The 21,858-nt window shown below is 47.1% G+C and overlaps 1 protein-coding gene across 2 annotated transcripts in view; it reads right to left on the bottom strand.

Moving 5' to 3' along the window:
* Shc3 (SHC adaptor protein 3) overlaps positions 1–21,858 on the bottom strand; it is a 132,597-nt gene that overhangs the window by 22,731 nt on the left and 88,008 nt on the right. Inside the window, exons 7-11 of one of the 2 annotated variants that reach the window (XM_063227269.1) lie at positions 15,199–15,325; positions 11,342–11,492; positions 10,120–10,207; positions 7,012–7,170; positions 2,786–3,081 (exon numbers count right to left, since the gene is read on the bottom strand). In XM_063227269.1, the coding sequence (XP_063083339.1) occupies positions 2,786–3,081; positions 7,012–7,170; positions 10,120–10,207; positions 11,342–11,492; positions 15,199–15,325 (821 nt within the window). The remainder of the gene's footprint in view (positions 1–2,785; positions 3,082–7,011; positions 7,171–10,119; positions 10,208–11,341; positions 11,493–15,198; positions 15,326–21,858) is intronic. The other variant, XM_063227270.1, reaches the window with a different exon arrangement.

The raw sequence follows: 21,858 nt of genomic DNA, 5'->3' as shown, positions 1-21,858 counted from the left end.
ACAGGGGTGTCTCCTTCTGGTCAGTGTTCAAAGGTGCCCCACACAATGAGGTGTGAGGACAGTCTTGGCAGGCAGGAGGCAGGCTGCCAAGGTTATAAAGGCAGGGACAGTGTTCCAGGAAAACGACTGGAACTAGAGAAATGTCTGGGCCTGAGAGCATACCACATTTCCCGTCCCACTGCAGCCATTGCTGAAAAATGTAATTAAGATAATGTACCCTTTGTAACAGGTAGACACGCTAGGAAACAACCTAAAGAAATAAGCGGAAAAACTTTCTGGAGGGAATTCAAAAACTGTTAAAGACACATTAAAAGCAAAGTAAGTGGAGGCTTGGGCCATATTCAGGAATATTTTGATCTAACACTGAGAAGTGCTTGCTTGTCCCCACATTATTTCTCAGCGTCAGTGCAAATCCTATCAAAATCTTAGCACGTTGTGATGACTTGACAAAGTGAGTCTAAATGAAGAACAAAGGGTTAAGAAAAGCTGAGACCCTTTAGATAAAGGGAGGCACCAGGAAGGACCCAGACCCCCTGACATTACGACAGCTTCAGAGCCCCATGACTGCAACAGAACAGCGCCTGCGGAAGGGTGAGGAGCGAGCAGTGGACCCACGGAACACGGCTCCAAGGTACGGAGGGCTCCCTGTGTCACAGAAGCGGCATCAAGAGCAGCAGGGAAAAGGAACTTTTTGGCAAACAGTGACAAAAGCAAAACAGGCTTACTATTTGGGGACAAAAAAAGTCGGGTGTGTATTTCACATTGTATTCTAAAGTACCGCCAGTTGGAATTAAAACCTAATTGTGAAAGATGAAACTATAAGACTAATAGATAAAATATCAGAATATGATATATTTACAATTTATGGATAAAGGAAAATTTAAAACTCAAAACCAGAAACCAAAACAGGAATCATTGATGGATTTGGATGCGTTTCAAAGAAAGATTTCCATTTGTTTTGTTTTGTTATTGACGTTGTTGTTGTGTTTTGAGGTAAAGTCTCACTATGTAGTCCAGGCTGGCCTCAAACTCATGGCAACCTTCCTGCCTCAGTCTACCAGCACACCCAGCAAGACTTCTGCTTGATGAACAATATCACAGACAAAATAATCATTTAAACAAAAAAAAGACAACAACAACAAAGAACAGTACTCCCCCCACCAAAAAAAAATTCAACAAGAAAACCCAGTAAGAAAGTCAAAAGAGAAGCATGAGAAAAAGATGAGGGCATTTAAAATTTCCAGATTTCTAGTCTAACCTGCTACCTTGCTAATGACTGCACTCGGAGAACTGCAGATCAGCCCACCAGACCTCCCTCTACTCCTCACTCCCGCAGATTGGAAAAACAAGTCCACTCTGTGGAGGAGGAGTGACGCTGTGAGCCCTCGCTGTATGCGGGGAGGAGGGCTCTATGGCCCAGCTAACACAGAAGCAGCTGCAAACCCTAGTGAAACCAATGCAAGCAGTTCTGCTGGCCACAAACTCTACTCCACGAACCTGTCTCGGTGAGACCTATCTCGGCACAGAGAGAATCATGCGTGAGACTGGTAGCCGCTGAGACACCTCCCCCAGAGGGGTGAGCAAGGGAATGCACCCAACAGAGAGGCCAGGCAGCCCACTACAGCAACGAGCTGAAGTACAGAAAGCACCGCTGACGTGTCTCAAAGCACCTTCTGGGGTCGAGACAAAGAAATACACATATGTATATGTACATGTACATGTATATGTATACGTATACGTATGCAAATACGTATACGTATATGTATATCCTGAAGGCAGGTTGGAAGGAAGAGGTCACATTCATTAGGGGAAGTGTTGCTTCAGTGGAGAGGGAAGAGGAACTGGCAGACCCTGATATTTCAAGAGCATCACAGCCAAAAGTGTGCTAGCCCCTCAGTCTAGATGCCTGGGTGACAATGACCCAGGTAACCCGCTCCTCCGCCCACCTGTGCCCCCACAAGTCCAGCTGAAGACCGGAGCTTCCTTTCTCCCATCAATCGTTTACATAATCTACCTTGCATTTTTGCTCTCATTGGATAAGAAGATTTACACAATTCTGGGATCCACTCATTGGTTAAATTGATCTAACTGTACTTATTAAATTGAGCATTCATTGAGCTATGCCCAGGGTGAAGCCAGGTATATTTGTTGCCTGAAGGCAGACAATGCAGCCTGAGCTGTAGAATTATTTTGCTACACCTGTACAGCAAGGGCTAAGTTCAGTGTCACCAGGCGTGACCTGTGTGAGTGGGAGGATAAGCAGCTAATTATGGGAGTGTCACTCACTGGTTATCATATTTTCCAACACATATAAAAATCTCAGTGATTCAACTTTTATAAATTTCAGATGTGTCCTAAAATCCCAGAGGCCCATTTTCCTTGTCTACTGGGAAAGTGTCTGGAAGAAAAACGTTCTTTTTTGAGATTTTGCTCTTAATAATTCTCTTTATGGCTTTATAGTTCTGTCTTTCACATTTAGATTTTAACTGCAACCAAATGTACTTCTGAATATGGCATGGGATGGGGACCAACATTTTTTAAAATCTTCATACAGTAAGCCAAAGCTTCTGTATTTATTTATCTTAAAGGACGTAAAAGTCAACACTCTCAGCCTGGGCTGTAATAATTTTCCAACTTTTCTGACTCAGATGCAGCCCTGACCACTGACAATAGCTGCCCAGCTCTGACCTGCAGGCAAAACTCCTCTGCCCTGGCAGGCGCTCTGGACAAGCAGAGCTGGTTGAAGGTGAGGGGAGCTGACCGGAAGCCCCCACCCGTGCCTCACCGTGCCTTCGGGGTCCACCAGCAGCAGGTGCTTAGCCTGCCCGTTGTGCATGCCCGTGAGGACGAAGGAGCCGGGGTTGGTGGTGCTCTTCCTGACCAGGAAGTCTCCATCTTTCTCCAGCAGCCCCTCTGCCTCCTTCCTGCTCATCTCCCCCTGGTACCAAGGCTCAGCTTGCAGCTCCTCCAACATCTTGGCATCTGGGGCTCTGGGTGAAACCGGACTGATGCACTCCACGGAGGCAGCCTTGCTCAGCACGGGCCCCAAGGCCTGGTTCTTGAGAGCATCTTCGAAAGGCTCTGTCAATGACAAGATTGGCCAGCAAAGTGTCAATCCCAGAAAGAGCAGATTGCAAAAATGTAATGCAAGAGACGCAAATGCACAGGGACCTCCTCCAGACAGGAGATAACGAGAGTCAGCATGACAAGTGTTTAAACACACACTCCCAATTCTGGCACCCCTCTTTCCTGTGAGTCTGCTCTCCCCCTGCAGCTGGGAGCTCTGATCTGTGCCAAAGGGGCAAGCACAACACACTCATGGTCTAGGGAGCCTGTGGGAGGCCATGTGTATTTCACATGGTCTCCTTTCCTAGGAACACCAGCTGGCCTCCTTAAAAAATTCTGAATAAAATCTCACTACGTCCAGAGAAAAAGATGCAGCTACAAAGCTAGAATTTAATGCAAACCTAAACCCAGCCCAGTGGAGGTGTATTTTGAAACCCCTGAGCTCCTCCTGGGTGACTTGCTGTGGGCCAGGCACACGGCCTCCCCTTTGCTTTATCCATTTCCCTATAGCAACAGCTTTCACTCGAGCTGTTGCCATGGGGCTTGGCTTCATCCCCTCTGGAGCACACTTCCCACTGCTGGGTACTGGGAATGGTGCAGTTCCTAACAGCATGAGGTACGAGTGGCCAAGCACATTTCACCAAATCCCAAAGTTCACTTTTCCAGTAAGTCAGTAGACACGAGGTGCTCTGAGAAGCACACAGTACTATGCAACTGTAAGGTGTTATGGTGGTCACCTGGGATCACGCTGCCCATCCACTGAAGCACAAGTACCACAAGGACAGAATTCCTTCTGCCCAGACACAGCCGCTGCTCCAGAGCCCCACACTGTTCCCAGGACACAGTCTGGGCTCTAAGTATTCAACGTAGGCTCGTTCAATAAATGTCAGTAGAAGCCGAAAAGAAGAGAGGTGACTGTGTGAAACCCATCTTGGATCTTTTTGGCAGTTGCTAAATTTTTTACAGATGTGGGGATAAACAGAATTTAGAAATGAGGTAGGATGAAGAAATAGAAGGTAGAGAGAAAACAAGGAAATCATAACTAGCAATTGTCCCTCATAAGAGGACAACAACCTCCAGGACACAGCTGAAGGCCGCACACTGGCTCGATGAAAGAGGAGCCCAGCAGGTGCATGGGTGTGTGGGGCACTGTGGGAAGGCAAAAGGGCCAGCGGGAGAGGGCCACACCAAACAGGGAGCCAAACAGATCCACTGAAGGACACACTGGTGACAAAGGCCAGGCGCCCAGGGGCTCCACAAACCAAGGCTTCATAGGACTGTAGAGATTTTCATGCCCAGGTATAAGATAGTTGCATGATCCACAGAATGTCTTTGTTCTGTTTAAAATTCAGTTAGTGGTGCTTGTAAAGTACATGCCCTGGGCTCCTCTAGGTCTACTTCTACAACAGTCTTTCCTGACTGTAACCCATAGTTTGATCTCTACTTGGCTGAAGTACAATCATTTTTAGGTGAAAAGACCCTTAGACAGAAGCGTTCCTTGGGGAACCCTTTTTGGGCCCCCTCCCAGGTTCATTTGCCTGGGGGCTGTTTGCTTTCACTTTATAACAAAGGCTGATTTCTGCTTTGCTCTATAAATGCTTTTGCTGTGTCTTTACCTAGTAAATCCTACTCATGTTTCTGATGCATCCTGAAAATTCTTTTTCTGCAAGGAAGGTTAGCAGTCCTGTGACCGCAGGGTGGACCAAGCGTGGGAAGAGACTCCACATGGTGACAAAACTGTTTGCTAAAATTATATTTGTGGGATTTCTCTTTTATTTTTTATCTGATTACCTGGAGTTACTGAACATTTGTGTAATACTCTTTCTACATCATCCTCGCCTTTGGTATCATCACCATCATCTACACATTCACTTCACTGACAGTCTCTCAATTCATGCCAACATTACCATCACTATTGTCACCATCTTCCAATCACCACTGTTATCACCAAATCACATCACAGTTAGCCATTCCCATCACCAACAGCATTGCCATCAATATTGTCACCACATTACAGTTATCACCACATCTACCATCACCATCATCCTCATCACCGTCACCATCACCATCATCATAACCACCATCATCATCACTGTCACCACCATCACCATCATCACCATCATCACTACCATCACCACCTTCACCACCATCATCATAACCACCATCATCATCACTGTCACCACCATCACCATCATCACCACCACCACCATCACCATCACCACTGCTATCACCGCCACCATCACCGCCACTCTCACTGCCATTACCGTCATCACCAACACCGACACCATCTTCATCACCATCATCATCACCATCATCATCTACTGTCACCATCATTACAGTCGAACGCTCTTGTTACCACATCACCACCATAGTGCACCACCATCATCTTCCTCCTCACATCATCACCACTGTCACCACTACTGGTATCACTTAATCCTAGTGGTCCCAGATAAACAAAGTGCTGGCTCTGCTTCCAATGATTTGCAGAAGGCACTGGCATCTCTGTAGCCCTTTCTGTTTCATCTGCTGTCCTCTGGTTCAAGAGAAGTAGAAATTAATTGGTGGCTCTTGTTTTTCTCAGATCCCAGCCAAGTGCTGCATAACTCTCCTCAGGAGTCTGGTACAATGACAAAATTAAGTAGGGAAATTGGCTGTAGCCAGAAGATGATGTGATAACGGAAGTGGGGGGCTTTGGGGCTCCACCACTCTGATCTGCAGCTTGGGAAAATGGTTTCACACTTCCTGGGCTGTTTCCACATTTTTAAATGCAGGGCTTGGACTAAGTGACCTGAGTGGTGCCTCTCTAAACATTCTTCCGGCTCAGGTGTCTTTTGCAGTCTAAGTCCTTAGCGTCTGCGAGGAGCACAGTGTGGCTGTCAGGCGCTGCCTTGAAATATTACAAAGGCACATGACCTTGTCCTCACCCAATAGGAGCAGCAAGTGTTGGATGAGAAAGCTGCCTTTCCTCACAGTAAAGTTACTTAGCCTCTGGGATTCCATAAAATAGTGATGGAACAGTCATAATACCTACCTATTAAATAAAATCACCAGGACCTCACACACAGAAGAAACTCATTCAGCACCCATCTGCTCCCGCCCCCATTGGCCTGGCAAGTTCTTAAGGAATTAAAAAATTCAAGCTACCAAGCTCTCAGTGAGCTTTGGAAGAGCTTTTCAATTTTTAAAAAAGAAATTTCCACTTTCCTTCCATTTCAGCTTGCAAATGCCTTAATTTTCCCAATCCGAAGGCAAACGGCCCGGGGTGGGGCCACATCCCACAGTGCTGCCCTCTACAGGAGATTCCCAGCCGCCCTCCTTGGCCTCTTCCATCACTTGCAAAAGCCTTCTCATTGGCTGGTCCTAGGTAGTTAGTATATTTCATTCTCCTTAGAGCAAGGACTGTTTTGTTTTCCTGTATCTCTTCAGTAAATAGAAAAGTATGTGACACAGGGTAACTGCTTAATACATTTTGGGGAGCAGTGAGGGGGACAGAGAGAATGAGAGCAAAATGAGAGAGGAGATGGGGGAAGGAAGAATGAACATGCATAGAAAAGCGATGTCCCACACTCTCTTGTTTACACCGGGTGTTGGTCTCCTTCGGTGGTGGGGAGCTCTGAGAATATGGGTCACTTCACCCTGGCATCCACAGCGAAGGATGCCATAGTTGGTGTAATTTAAGCTGATATTTAAGCAAATGAACACAGTAAGTGGGGTCAACTGTTTGTCTCCATACATTTGCAGAGCTTCAAGAGGAAATGCAACTCCAAGAAGAGTGGGGAGTTGGCTCTGCCTCTTGATTCCAAAGAATACTGTAATCCCAGTTGTAGCCCAGAACAGTGCTGTGAATCCTCACTGAGTCCAAGCCCCACGAGCAGAAAGCTCACTAATTACAAGTGCTAGAAAGCAATCTCAGCAGAGAAGAGAAGGAGAGACAGGGAGGCCTACTCATGTCAAAGAGGTCTTTCCGTGGGCTGCTCTCGGCACTGCTGGCCGTGGCTGGCCGGGCCTGTGGGGGGATGTGCCGGGTGTTGACATAGGTGGGTCCTTCTCCCACCATAGGCACAGGCGCTTTCCCTTCCAGAGCGCTGTAGACGTCGAAGGACCCTGCAACAAGAAAGCGACCTTTTCTTCATTGCACATCCTGTGGTTGAGCCAGCCAGCACTGCCTGGGGGCTCTGTAAGCCTGCTCATACCTCAGAACATCCTTTCTGCAGAGAAAACACCACCAGTTAGGTTTCCTCTCCTAAGCCACCTGTCTTTGCTATGCCCTGATGTCTCAGTCACTGCCCACATCACTGGGACAAAATGCCCCAAGCCCCCAGTTTAAAGCAGGGGAGCCTTCCTTCGTCCGGAGTGTTTAGTCCATGCTTGGCTGGCTCCAAGGAGGGAAGGCACAGGTGGGACAGAGTGCAGGAAAGCCGCACAGAGGCAGGGAGGAGCCAGGAGGGAGATGTCCCCCGGCTAACACCACCAGCGACCCTTCCACCCGGACCCATCTGCTCATCACGGGTCAGCCATCGGCCCCGTTAGCCAATCACCCTCTGCACAGACAAGGCTTTCCATGATGTTTTCCATCTGAACAGCACCTGGTGAGGAGGTCTCCTGGTTCTCCCTATGGAAACGGAACCTCCAGCCAATGTCTGTGTGGACACCATGTGGATTAGGAGCCTTGCAGAGGAACACTGTCCCCAGACCTCGGCAGAGCTTAGTTTCCTTGCTCTCGTTACATATTAGTGAACGCTTTGATTTATGGACCATCTCCTAACACACGGAGGGACCTTCCTCACAAAGCACAGCTGCCCCTGCCCAGGACCCAGGCTGGCCTCGGGATGGAGGTGTCTCCCCTCTGAGGCAGTGACGCTGCCCATGCGCTTCCTAGCTGACTGAAGCAGTGCAAAGGCCAGTTCTGGGGTCCCAACCATCCTGTCCCCCATAGGTAGCATCAGAGGTGCTGTCCAAGAATGCCTACTCCAGTCCTTCTTCCGTTCATTCTCTGCCTCCAAGCCACTTACACAAGTGTCTCCAGGGGAACGCTCCGGACATTCACGTTTCTGGAAAGAGGGTCTATTTCATACCCCAGGGCAGTGATGTCACAGACAGCTCAGCGGAGCTGGCAAGTCATTTCGAGGCTTTAAAAAAAATCTTTCCCAAGGGCCTGTCGTTGGACACGTGCCGGCACCCCACGGCCCCCCAGCCAGATCCTAAGACAAGAGGTGCTGTGCTGGCTGCTCTTTGCCCGGCATCTGCAAAACCAGGAACCCTCATGCTTCTGCTTTCTTCTTGTACGTGATTTTCACATCTAAACGGCCGTTCCTTCATCACCTGCCCTAACACAGCAACTGCTGCTTGCAGTTTCCAGGTTTGTAGATACTGCAAACAAATCTGTCTTTCGAAAAGAACTTTACAAACTAATTTTGGGAAAGATAACATTGAAAGCCCCACCAGTGACCTTCCTGCCAGGCTTTCCAACTGCAAATGACAGCAGTTGGGGGACCAGGAAGATTGACGTATGTCACAGTGGCACCTGGGGTCTGTCTTTGTCTAAGAGGAGGGGCTACCGGCAAATTAATGAACGTTGTCCATATTTGTTCTATGGAAAAACATGTACTGTTTTCCAATAAGAGTTTGAAATTTATTAAGAGTTATGAGTCTCACAGTCAGGCCAGGGCTCATTTGTCCTGATGAGTCTGCTGAATTCTCTGTCCTAGACCTGTCTGCAATAATTTGTAAATATACCCTGCCAAAAGAACTTTTAAATAAACCTGACATAGTTTATAATAAGGGAAATGTCTGGGAGAAATAACGAGTCCTCGTTAGTCTCTATCTATGCACGCATATGTTATCCGACTACATGTAAATGTATATAGGACAGAGGTGAAGAGCTCAGAGTGGAAAAGTACCTCTGGCAGAAATATATCTACTTCTACTCAGTTTTGAGGCACAGTCACATGCTGCATTTAGTCAGGCCTTACATCTCATCGCCTGGACCAGTCCTGAGGTCTTTCTTGGCATCCTTTCTCCCAGAGAAAATATGAGAAGCTCGTTGTCATTTGCTCCCTGGCTCAAACATTCTATAATAAAGGGATAAACCAATAAAGGGGTGAATTTATATTTATGGAGGAATCACTGGATCCATCTCATTACGACCTTTAGAATTAGTAGCAGGCCTGCAGGAAATGGGGAAATTTTTAAAGTAGAAGAAATGTTTAAAGGAGAGATAGATTACATGGATAGATGGGTGAATAAACCCATTAACTGATCAACCAATGAAAGGAAGGGGGGAGGAGTGAGGAAGGAAAGACGGACGCGTCCCATGACGCATGTATTAATAACTGTGGATGACAGCTTATCTGAACAGTTAGTGGTCCTTAGCTATTTTTAAGAAAACTTTATAGTTCTATGCAGATACCCCTAAATATTGTTAAATATCTAGATAGCTGGTATATCTAAACAAGGTATAGTTGCACCTAATTAGAAGCTTCCATCTAAGTTATTTTCTGCAAGTGATACAGTATTGGATTTGCTAAAACACAGATGTGTCCTGGAGGGGCCCTGGAGGGATCTGAACCCTTGGTGCTGCTTCTGCCATCACTGGGCAGCCAGCAGCTGAGGGAGGGAGGTGTCTGCGCCCCTCCTAAAGCCGTCCCGAGCCAGGTGGAAGAAAGAAAGCCCAGTGAGAGGAGGGAGGGAAGGCAACGATTTTCTGGGGGGCTCTGGGGCTCGCCCTGCGGGAGACCTTGGAGCTCTCTGGTGTAAAACACACCCGAGAGCCGCCTTTCCAGCTCCCTTAAGGGGTGGTGAGTGCAGGTTCCTCAGCAGCCCTGCACCAGGCTGGGGAGGGTGAGCACTCAGGGCAGAGGAGGCTGTACGAGGTCAGCCTGCAGGGCACCGATGCTGATGGGCACTGCAGGGGCTTGGGTGCCACACTGCTGTGTCTCCCTGGTCTCACGGGGCCCACAGCAGGTATTCCCAGGCGCCCACACTACTACCTGCAGAAAGCAGTGACCCGCTGGCTAGTGCCTCCCTGCCCTGGGTGTGTTTCGTGATGCTCACCTTGCCTGCTGGGTGCTTTCTGCCAGTCTTCGCCAAACACATCTCCTAAGTGTCTTCCCTGGTAATAAGTTTGCTCCTTCCCTGCAAACTACAGACAGGTGTAAGTACAAAGAAAAAAAAGGAAGTATCCTCTTGTCATTCCCCATCTGGGTAGTGCACACCTGTAATCCTGGAACTCTGGGAGGCTGAGGCAGGAAGATTGCAAGTCAGCAAATTGGTAAGAACTTACCTCAAAATAAAAATGTTCAAATGGCTAAGGATGTAGTTCAATGCAAAGACCCCAGGTTCATTCCCCAGTATGAAAGAAAAAGCCAACCTGGCCTGGATATTGGTGGGTTGATCACATCCTGTTACTCCCAGTTTTCTCTTTACATTAAAATTTAACAAATCAGTCCGTGTGGGAGTGAGGGAAAGGCAACTTGTTCATTGGACCTCGAGTGCTCGCACTGGTTTGCATGGTCCCGTGACCTCCCTGGGACTGTAAAATGAGCTCTTTCTAAATAGCTGCTTCACCCCAGGTGCACCGAAGTGAACTTCAACCGCAGCACCTGTGAGCCACAGCCCACCTCTCGCCCACACACCCAGTCATCTACGCTCAGGGATCCACTGCACCAAAACCAGGAGTCCCCCTCTCCATCAGGGCTCTGAGTTTTCTGCCATTTTTACTGATGTCATTGTTATTTGCATGAATAGGCAATGTTTAAAAGTTTCTAGGGCTGGGGTAAAATGCTTTCTTAGCATGCATGAGGCTCTGGGTTCACAAAAAAGAAAACTAGGAAAAAAAATCATCCAACAAGACAGAGATAGCATAATGCTAGATAGCAATTTTGAATAAATAGGAAATTTCTGAGTTGGAGGGGAATGAAGGAAATAGAAAAATGCATACAATTCTCGTAAATTAAAAGCCCTTTTCAGAGGGCTTTTAACAATCTTGAATTCTCGCTTTCTGTCCTGAAGGTTTAAGGTATTATGGGATGAGTCCTAGGATGGAGAAGTCGCCTCAGACTCATGTCTCAGGAATCACAGTATAATTCCAAGGCACTCGGCTGATGCACTGCTATATCAAACAAAAGCCTCTCCTATTCGTATGCTTTGTGAATTCCAGTGAAAGAAGCTTGTGTGGTTGTGAGAAAAGCTAAAGGGAATGTCTGCCTGAAGTAAAACCGAAGAAAATACAATGAAGCTCGGGGAGCCTTGACAAGGAGAAAGACACAAGGCTTACTTGGGTTGTGTCGGGAGCCTGGGGTCTGGTTTTCAGTCGAGCATCGAGAAACCCGCCTGGAGGAGGCATCTTGCTGGGGATGCTGTTGTAGTAGGGGTGGTCGGGGGCGTCTCCCTCCTCTTCTGTCCAGGGCTCATCCAGACTCTGCATTCTGTTCAAAGGAGATTTTCAGGGGCTTTCACCAAAAGCTGGGCTTGCAGGCCAACCCAGAAAACCTACCATCAGTATCTGCTGTACTTTAGAAATGCTCATGTGAGACACCGCCCTCATCCACCAGATTCATGTGTCATAGGCTTGGTCCCCAGTGAGCGGCATTGGGAAGAAGAGGTGAGACTTCAAGAGGTGGAGTCTAGAAGGAGGTTTGCAGGGAGCTCAGGGCTTGTCCTGAGAAGGGATTGTGGGGCCCAGGTCAGCTCTGGCTTCCTGCTTCCAGAGGCGATCTCCTCACTCTCGTGTGTTCTCACCAGCAATGTGATGTGGCCAGAAGGGTCCTCATCTTGCTGCATACATGCCAACACTATGCCCTGGCCCCTCACAACTTGGAGCTAAACAAAGCTCTTTTCTTTATAAAGTCAGCTTGCTTCAGGCACATTGTTACAGTAATGAAAATGACCTAACGCAGTACCAATTGCCAAGAAAAGAGAGCTTAGGCTGTGTCACTCTGCCATTCTCTCTCGAGTACATGAAAATCAGATGAGCAGTTTCGCCAAAATCTCTGCCCTACTCAGAATTTTACCCATTGGAAGGTTCAAAGCAGATGCAAGACAAGCCCTTTCTATAAAATGTGTTTTAACTGTGAAAAATAAATTTTTGCCTAAAAATAAACCAGGGCCATCAAGGTACAGATACACATTTCAGTAAGTCATGAAATTTATGTAAAATAAAATCAACTTCAAAAAAAGATTGAATGACTTCAGAGGAAATGACAGAGTAAGCACCTTTGAAAATTCTCTCTTGCATAAAAGCAACAATAAAAATGACCAAAGAAAAACTTTGGTCAGAATCAACTTTTTTCAAAATCCTAAAAATTGACCAAAGCTTGAGGCAACCTGGAGAATGTTTATTTTAAAGGACACTGTGAGAACTGTGTCTTTGTGACATGTTCAATTGCCTTTTCTCCACCCTATGGCAGTCTTGGAGGTGACCACCCTCAGTCGAAGTGGAAATCAGCGCCCCATGCCCAGAAGTGGCAGAACAGCTCTGAGGTAAGGGCAAAGCTTGTTCCCCAGAGACCTAGCATCATTTCACCCCAATGATCGATCCTTGGAAGATCCAGCTTTCAGAGCTACCTCTTATTAAGTTTATTTCAATTAATACCTAATAATTGTGTATATTTATGGCATAGAGCATGGTAATCACATACATTTTTACAATATGTAATGATAAAACCAGAATAATTAGCATTTATGTTTTGTTACACATTTATCATTTCTTTGCACTTCCCAAGACCATCTTTATTTGACCTGATTCTGAGCTTACCCAATGATACAAAAAAATTCTCCTCTCACAGGTATTTGTCGAAAACAATGAGAGGCAGTTGTTTAACATTATGGCTCCCAGAGGCAATGGATAACATTGGATCAGGCATGGTATTAGGTATCTCCTAAAAGAAAAAGTTGGAAATGGGTTTTCCATGGAGTTTTTAATAAGCTCCAAATCAGTTCCTAGGGATCTAGAAAGCCACAGGCATGTGTAGGGTAGTCCTCGTGCTGGGCTGTGTATCTACTTGGAGCAGAGGTGAAAAGACCAAGTTCTCCCCTCTGGATGACTCTGGGATTCTGCACCAGCAGGAAGTGGAGGCAAAGCCAGAGCTGTCAGCTGTCTGGCGGCACATGGAGAGAGTGCCCCAGCGTGCACACACACACACACACACACACCTTGGGAAAGACTGGGGACTCAGTGGCTCCAGACAGTTAAGGAAACATTAGTAAAGCAAAATGCCTAACCAAGCAGAGCCATTAATGAATGTATATGACAAAGAATACAGGTTTCATGGACTCAATTCAGGAAAATCACTAAAATATACAGCCAAAACAATTAGTGACAACAGTAAATTAGGGAAAGGGGAGAAATCTGGCTCACAGCTGTCACATTACATTATTTAAATTTCCAGTTTCAGCCAAAAAATAAAGTATATAAACAAGAAAAGGTAATTAGGCACTGAGAACAGTCCCATGGAAAACTCAGACTAAGCCTCTAAAGTATCTATGTTCAAAGAACTAAAGAAACCAGGTATAAAAACCAAACACAAGAATGATGCCTCATGAAATAGCAAATATCAAAAAGGACACAGAAATAATTTTAGAGTCAAATAAAATTTTCTAGAGTTGAAAGTTCTAATAACCAGATTGTTTAAAAATTATTTAAGAATTTAACATCAAGTTTGCAGAAGCAAAAGAAATAATGAAAGAATTTAAAGGTTCGTCAGTTGAGGTTAACCAGACAGAGGAACAGAAAAAGAAAATATCCAGGAAAGATGAACAGAGGCTCAGAGGCTCGAGGACACACCAATATCCATGTAACGGTGTCCCCAAAGGAGAGGAGAGACAGAGAGACAGAGAAAAGCATTCAAAGGTGCAATAATGAAGAAAACACAAGCATCTGAAGAAAAAAATTTACCAAATGGCAGGAGAAAATCCTAATTTAACAGTAACTGCATTAAATATAAATGCTTTAAATTCTCCAAATAAAAGACAGGGGTTTTCAGAATGGACAAAATTATCTGACTATATATTTTCTATGAGGTCTATACTTTACCAAAACTCCCAGAGAAACAGACAATTCAACTTCCCTGCACTAAACCCCTTTGGACACCTCTCCCTGTCAGCTGGGAAAAGTGGGTCCTTTCCAGGCACCTTCCAAAAGAGTATCTCAAAGGGAACTTTCCAGAAGATGAAAGAAAGCAATTAAAAGTCTCTTTGTAGAAACTAAGTCTTTTTTGAAGAGGAGAGAGAAGGAGCCATCAGAACAAAGGAATCCAGGTGCATTTCATGTAACCATCACAGAACATGGCTTCACAGCTTTGAAAGGAGTAAAAAGCAGCTGGGAATGTAGCTCGGAGGTAAAGTACTTTTCCCAGTACATGCTAGACCATGGGTTCCAGACTCACTACTGAAAAAAAAGTGGGGAAAAAAGCCTAGGGGAAGTCAAGTTTTGCTTACAGAGATAATAGATTTCACCGTGCGAGTTCCTCCCGGACACAGTGCTCACAGGTTCAGGGGCAGAACACCGAGGGAGCTACGGTGCCTGGAACAGTCTTGTGTCCGGGAAACTCTCTGCACTCTTCATAGTGAACTGTTTCCCAATTGCTCTCAATAGTCACTGTTTCACTTAACACTTAAAACAATCGCCAGGCCACTATTATTCCTGTCTACAGCTGAAGCTTCTGAGGCTCACAGAGTTTGAGGAGGCTCCCGGGGCCACGCATCAAACAAGTCCCAAAGCTGTGAGGCCACAAAGGCCATGGAAGCAGGGACGATGCTGACACCAGCGGAAGAGCCCCGTGCAGCAGGACTTCAGCCGACTGTGATTACAGGGACCTGTGAAGGTAGACCCAAGGGAGACACATGAAAAAATCACATTGGTGCACAAGAAACAGAGTGACAAATGAAGTCGCTTCAGGGTCATCGTGGCTACCAGCACAATAATTTTAAGAAACTATTTTCTACATGCACAGAGCGTAGTGGGCTTCCCTCTGGTTTCCGGGGCAGATCCAGCACCCGGCAGGTGTCCGCCAGCCCAGGAAGCTCTTTGATGAGTTGGGTCTGTCCACTGCACAGCCGGGGGAGATGCCTTAGAGGAGAAAAAAGTGTCATAAAACACAGAGGCCACACCAGCAACATCACAGTGTTACTCACCGGTCCTGGAGGGCCGGAATCTTGGAAGGACACTGCAAGTATTGCTTAAACCGGAGCTCAAAGGCTTGTCCGATGGAGCCAATGACATCCTGGGCCAGCCCATCGCAGCACTCGAGAATGTGACAGGCTGAGAAAGAAGGGGACACAGGCTATTAGAGGCGGATGCCAGGGCTCCCTCCGAGACAGGGCCAGAGGACAAAGGCTCATTTCTCCCTCATGCAGTGCTCCCTACAAGCCCTCTGGCTTCCACCTGGGGGCAGCACACAGCTGTGAGGGCAGGCATGCGTTTCTGAGGAGCCTGCCATCTGCAAGATCACAGGTCCTGCTCTTCAACAGTGTCCAAGTTCACACTGATGGTCCCTCAATGTCTTTAAAGCCCGAAAACCATCAGCTGTGATCTGGATAGGCTTAGAAGATCTCACCATAACAATGAGCCACATCCTGCATAGATCAATTTCCTGGAATAATGTGTGGGCCTTCAACGGTGCATTTAAATTGGCGTCTGTGGCATGAGCCTGGATTTATTCCGTGGACTTAAAAAAAGCTGTTCATTCACATTTTGCAGTGCCAACCACCCAGTGTGGCTGCTGGGAGCAGCCTTTGACTACGAAGATACAGGAAAGAAATTCACAAGTATGACCATCTGAGAAATGGGCTACCACCTACATACACCAGAGACTGAGTTTCATGCAGCCTGTGAGAAAAAGCCCCTAAAAGTCAAGGGCACCTCAGGCAGAATGAGTGTGCTCAGGGATGAGGGGAAGAACGTGGCCTGGTCTTTAGCTGCTCAGGGCAGATACCAGCCATCACCCAAGGACACTGTCCTGGTGCTGAGGCTGTGGTATAACATACAGGAAATAAGAGAAAGCCAGATGTGCGAAGGAGGAGAGGGCCTCCCAGCCTCTGTCGTCCCTGGAGTCCTGGAGAGTAAGTACATCTACCCTAAAGGAACAGGTCTTCTGCAAAAGAGTCTCCACCTGTCCCTTCTGAGGCACTACCAGCCTGTTGTCCCGAGCGACATGGTAAACAAAATGATAGAGGTCATCATTTGGACAAAGCTCTCCAAAGACCAGACCAGATCAAAACACAGCTGCTCATGCCCAACACCCCACCATCAAACTGAAGCTTTAAGGAAGCAGACAGGCCGAGCATAGCACAGCTCCTCCAGGACACAAGACCTTCCAGCCTACTGGAGCTGGCATAACACGGAGGCCCTCTGACCCTCGCCCAAAACAAAGTAACTGGATGTTGTCCAATCAGGGCGTTATTTTTTAATCACCCTGTTTCCTTGTTTCACCTTAGGAGACCCATGGTTCTGCTGTGGCCCTGTGGGAACTTTGATCTGTTTCGTAGAATGAGGCTGCCCTGATTCATGAATCAAAATAAAAGCCATGGAGATAGATGCCTAAATTGGGTGCAACCCTGTCTTCGGCTTAACATGGCCTTGCTACTGGGTAGGCAAAAGCAGTGTCTCCTGGAGGGGAGGACAGATGTGGATCACATACTGTTCTCTGCTTGCTGGTAATTTCAAGGGCAGGACCCGGAATGTCTTCCTGCAGGAGATGCCAGCAACTTTCACGCCCTCCTCAGGGAGGCACCAAGCCAGTTAGGGACTGGGTGCCCACCCGGAAGACAGCCACCAGGCCTCAGGCCTCCCTCCCCTAGGAGGGCTGACAAAGGAGAAGTATTTCCTGGGAAGAGCGAGCCCCAGCACCTTGCTGCTCCGCAGTCTTGTTTTAGGGTGCAGCCACGCGTGTCAGCAAAAGCCAGATTTATTTACGATGGTACAGGTGTCCTGGCCGTCTTTCTGTTATGGATATTGACAGTATTTTATCATGTGATTATTTATTAAGTACTGCCCCACACACTTGATAGCTGAAATCACTCTCCAGAGTTGGCCCCAGAGTTGGCCCAAGGTTACCCCAAGGACCCAGACTGGCTTGGTCCTTAACAGCAGTTAGGGGACTTGATGGCCACACCAAGGGCTACTCAGTGCCTTCTATTTGCTGAACAATGTGACCCTGGGGAGAGGAGAAGGAAGGGCCAGCTGGGCCTCCACGCATGCAGAGGCCAGTGGCTGCAGCTGTCCTTTGGTGCTTAGGGCTGCCCTGGCCATCTGCTTCACAACCAACCGGGGGCCAAAGGAGCACCTGGAGCTCACCTGAGTGTACCTAAGCACCTGGCCCTGGTCAGGACAAGCAAATCATGCCACACAGCAAGGGACGGCCCTTTCCTTCTTGCTCATGCCTCTCTGTCCTCCTCCAGGCAGCCCACATTGCTCTGCCTTCTTATCCCAGGTCTTAACTCAGGGCTCCCTGTTAACCCGGAGAGGACAGAGCTAGCAGGGCCTGGCACAGGACTGTATGCACCATTCATGCTGCACTCAGCGTCCTGCACCCAGCAGCCTTTTGGTCCTCCCAACAGGGGCTGGCGAGTGCTGTCCACTGAGCTTAAGAGGCCAGGAGTGTGGAGCACAACAGTCCCCTCGCATTCTTGATTTTGTTGCCAGGGGTCTATATCCTGTGGTCAAATGCAATACAAAATTTTACAAGGAAAATTCTCTGGGTGAGGGAGACAGGCGGGTGGAGCAGGGAAGGGGAAATAAAAATGATTAGAGGCCGTCAGACTGGTACCAGTTCCCCAAGACAAATGCAATTACTATGCACAGCATATGCAAATAAAAATATACAAAAAGGAAAGCGGGGGGGGGGGGTAGAAAGTGGCAAGATCAATGAACTAAGCATGCTTGAAGCAGGGGGATATTTTGGGAAGGGGGGTTAATGGCAGTATGTCTTTTAGGATAATAAATGTTCAAACTTTGAACATTCAAAAGAAAAAACAACTCATACATTTTACACTACATATTGTTCCGAGAATGAGTGATGTCATAGCCAGCAGATCCATGCCTGTGAAGGGCTCGTGTGCACATAGCCCTGACTCCACTGCACAAAGGCCCTGCAGCACAAGGCCAGGAACAGTGGCCATTCACAGGTGCTGGGAGAAGCCCGCAGGTGTGACATGGAAATTCTAACATCACTGACTTAAGGAAGGACCACCGTAGAATCCAGTTTGCTACCTGCAAAACCTAAAATTGTGAAGCATGCGGAAGAAACTCTTGCTGGCTTTGCTGTCACACCGCAAACTGTGACAGTCACAGCCACAGAGCACGCTAAGTGCGAATAAAGGCTGAAAAGGCACCAAACTAATATGCTGGGTGCTCTCCTCAGGCATCAGCCTCCCCTTGGGTCTTGGGAGCTTTGTCCCGCCATTAAGGGAGTATGACCTTACTTTACAGTTAGTGTTTTAGCATAGCTCTAATTTATGGTTTCTCTCTGGGAGGTTTAGTTCAGTTAAAACTAATTAGTAATTTGATGTATTTCCATTGGTCTATTGTGTTGTTGTTGCTGTTGCCTGTGCTTTTGAGCTCTTATCTCCAAAACTCCTGGCCCAGACCAATGTCATGAAACATTTCCCATGTGTTTTCCTGCAGTAGTTTTCTTCTAATAGTTCAACTGTGTGAGGGTCTTACCATCACATCTTTACTCTATTGTGACCTGAGTTTTGTGGATGATGGGAGACAGGATCTCCTTGTATCCTTCTGCATGGGGCTATGCACTTTTTCCAGCACCAGCTAGTGGAGAAATTGTCCTATCCTCAGTGTGAATTCTTAGCACTTCTGTGGGAATCAGTCAGCTATGAAGGCATCCCTGCATTCTATTCTGTTCACTTGGTCTATGTGTCTGCGTTTATGTCAAAGCCATGCTTTTTTGATTACTCTAGCTTTGCGGTGTATTTTGAAGTCAGCTCTTATGATGCTGCCAGCTTTGTGTTTTGTACTCAAGGTTATTTGTTTATTTGTGACCTTTTGAGATTCCATACGTAGTTTAGGAGTTTTTCTCTTTCTATGAACAATATGCTTGATATTGGGATAAAATAGGGATAACACTGAATCTGCAGACTGCATAAAGACTTGATCTCACCAAAGGGCATATTAGAAAGGTGGTTATCAGAGGACGGGATGAGACAGAAGGAAGAGAGAAAGGAAAATGTTGGATCAAAGGCAGATGGTTAGAGTTAGGGAAGATTGGTTTCAAGGGCATCTTTGTACAGCAAGGTGAGTACAGTTAATGGCATAATATTATGTTCTTAAAAGTGTGACAAGCAGCACATGTTTTCACCCTAAAAATTAGGATGGTGTGAGGCAAGATACTGTTAGATTTAGCCATTCCACAGTGAAAATATGCACTGCGTTCTGAATCCATGGGCTCTAGAACGCATCCCATCTAGGATACCAAAACCATGATATTCCAGTTCCTTATATGAAAAGACAGAGCATCTACAAAGAACTTACATGCATCTTCTGAGATACCTTAAATCACCTCTAGTTTACTACTAATACATAATTGCAAAGTATATACTATGTAAATATTTGTTACATTGCAATTTTTATTTGTATTGTTTTTTATCACTGTTACTTTTCACTGTTGAGGTTTTCTTTTTTCAAATATTTTTGGTCTGTAAACTGTAAGAGAGAATTTCAGACAGTCTCATTACAAAGAAAGAAAAATGTTTGAGAGGACAGGAATGTAATCGCTCTAATTTGATTACTACACATTGTATGCCCGCATCAAAACATCATATTGTACCCCACAAACATACACTATTATGTGTCAATTAAAATTACATAAAACTTTTTAAAATTTAATTTTTTAAAAGGGTGTGGTAGTACTTAGCAAAGCCTTCTATGTTAAGAGTTTCAATAGCAACATCCAGGACTCCTATTGGCCCTGCTTTCAATTCCAGCTCATTGACCTCCTGAAGCTCCCAGCTCCTGCAGGCCTCACTTTGAAAAGAGGATGAGGGTTCCCAGGACTTAATGAGTAGACTGAAGGACATTCTCCCTTCCCACTGTATTAACCATAGAAGATTGGATTCCTGATACCAGGTAGGTGTAGACTCCCATTAAAGACTCTTCTAGATGAAACTCAGCCACATGCAAACACATGTAAGTGGGAACACATCAGTAATGACCTTGAGCGGCATGACCTGCAGTGATAGGACTTGGGCAGGGAACTTTCCGGAAAGGCCCAACCCAGACCATCTGGAGAGCCATCTCACAGCTAAGGACCACAGAGCCCTGCCCATTGGAGCCCCAATCCATGGGTCTCTGCATAAGGGCTGAGAGACCACAGAGCTCAAATGAGAACATGAACACCCAGAGCGTTTCACTGATTGGTCTGCCCAACAGCCAAGAGGAGAAGGGAGGGGAGAAGCAACTAGAACCCCCTCCACGGGCTTGCTCCTCTATGTTGGGAGGGGGGTGCTGGCAGCTGTTCTGCGGTGGTGCTCACGGGCTGCTCCCTCCCTGCCTCATGCCTGTTAGAGCCTGGGCTTCTCCACTGAGGAAAGCAAAGACAGAATGGACTACTGACAACAGCTGAGACTCCTGGACACTCTCTTCAGAGCCTGGGCAGGGCTTCCCTTGCACAAACTGGACCTAGCTGGGGAGGCTTTGAACAATGAACTTTTTTGGGCCACTGGAGGATTCGGGTTTGGTCTCATGGAGCTCAGAGCCAACATGCAGGAAGTTCTCCTGCTACAAAGGCTGGAAGGGTCGCCTGTAGAGGCCCCAGGACTCCACAGAGTGGAGAAGGACCTGCTGACGCTGCCTTCCAGTCATTCCTGCCAGTGGCAGCATGGAAGAAGAGAAGCCAACTTGGACATGCTGGGCCAGCCTCTAAGTTGGCAAAAGGGCTGTTGCTCAGCGGGTCCGATGATGGTGCTGTCACAGTCTGTGCCCCTGCTCACCCAGGATGAATGCTGATTATCTGCAGTCACTACATAAAAGCTGCCTCCCGCTCAGGAAGTGGTGGGCTGGGCATTAGGTTAGCAAAGCATCCTGGGACCAGATTTTCCACCTGAGCCGTTACCATCCAGGGTTGGTAAAGACCTAGGGGAAAATGACCCTCACACACTTACACAGGAGTGCAAATTTCACATCCAGGCTGGGGGGGTCAGTGTGCAAGGGCCACTGACATTTCAGCTGGCCAACCCAGTGACTCTGAAAATGGCTCTTTAGGTCAAGTCACAAAACTCGACTCGTAAGGATGAAGAAGTAGCTTGCAGGAGTCTCTGGAGAGCAAGTCCCTGCAGAGCCAATTGAGAATCCTTTCATCTGTCTATGCAAGTTGTCTTGAAAATACACCCAAGAGACACCCGTGGGGGGAGGTAGCAAAACAGAATGCTAAGATCTCATGTGGACTGAAAGTTAAAGAGAGGGAGGAAGTGTGTGTGTGTGTGTGTGTGTGTGTGTGTGCGTGCGCGTGCATTTAAAAATTATGCAAGCAAACTTGAAAATCAGCAGTTGGATGGGGAGGAGTGGAGGAGGTAGCTGGCAGTGGAAATGCTGTTAGAACTGCTCTACATTCCGTGGGTGCTTTCCATCAGTGGGGTTCAGTGGCAGCTGTGGTCACTGTCACCCAGCAGCCCCTGGTTCTGTAGTGACCCCCTCCCCACCCCACACATTCAGCCTATGCTTGAGGCCCTCCTAGAAGCCTACAGCCTTGGCCAAGTCAGCTCGCTGAGCTTGAACACCAGGATCGAGACTTGAGCAGGGCACCGCGAGGGGGAACCAGCACAGGAGCTGAAGCCAGGCAGGAA

The sequence above is a fragment of the Cavia porcellus genome, unplaced genomic scaffold, assembly GCF_034190915.1.
Source record: "Cavia porcellus strain 051 isolate PalLab524CR breed Dunkin Hartley unplaced genomic scaffold, mCavPor4.1 scaffold_17, whole genome shotgun sequence".
Classification (NCBI taxonomy): Eukaryota; Metazoa; Chordata; class Mammalia; order Rodentia; family Caviidae; genus Cavia; species Cavia porcellus.
Note: the sequence above shows the minus strand (reverse complement) of the source record. Positions and strands in the feature narration are given on the sequence as shown.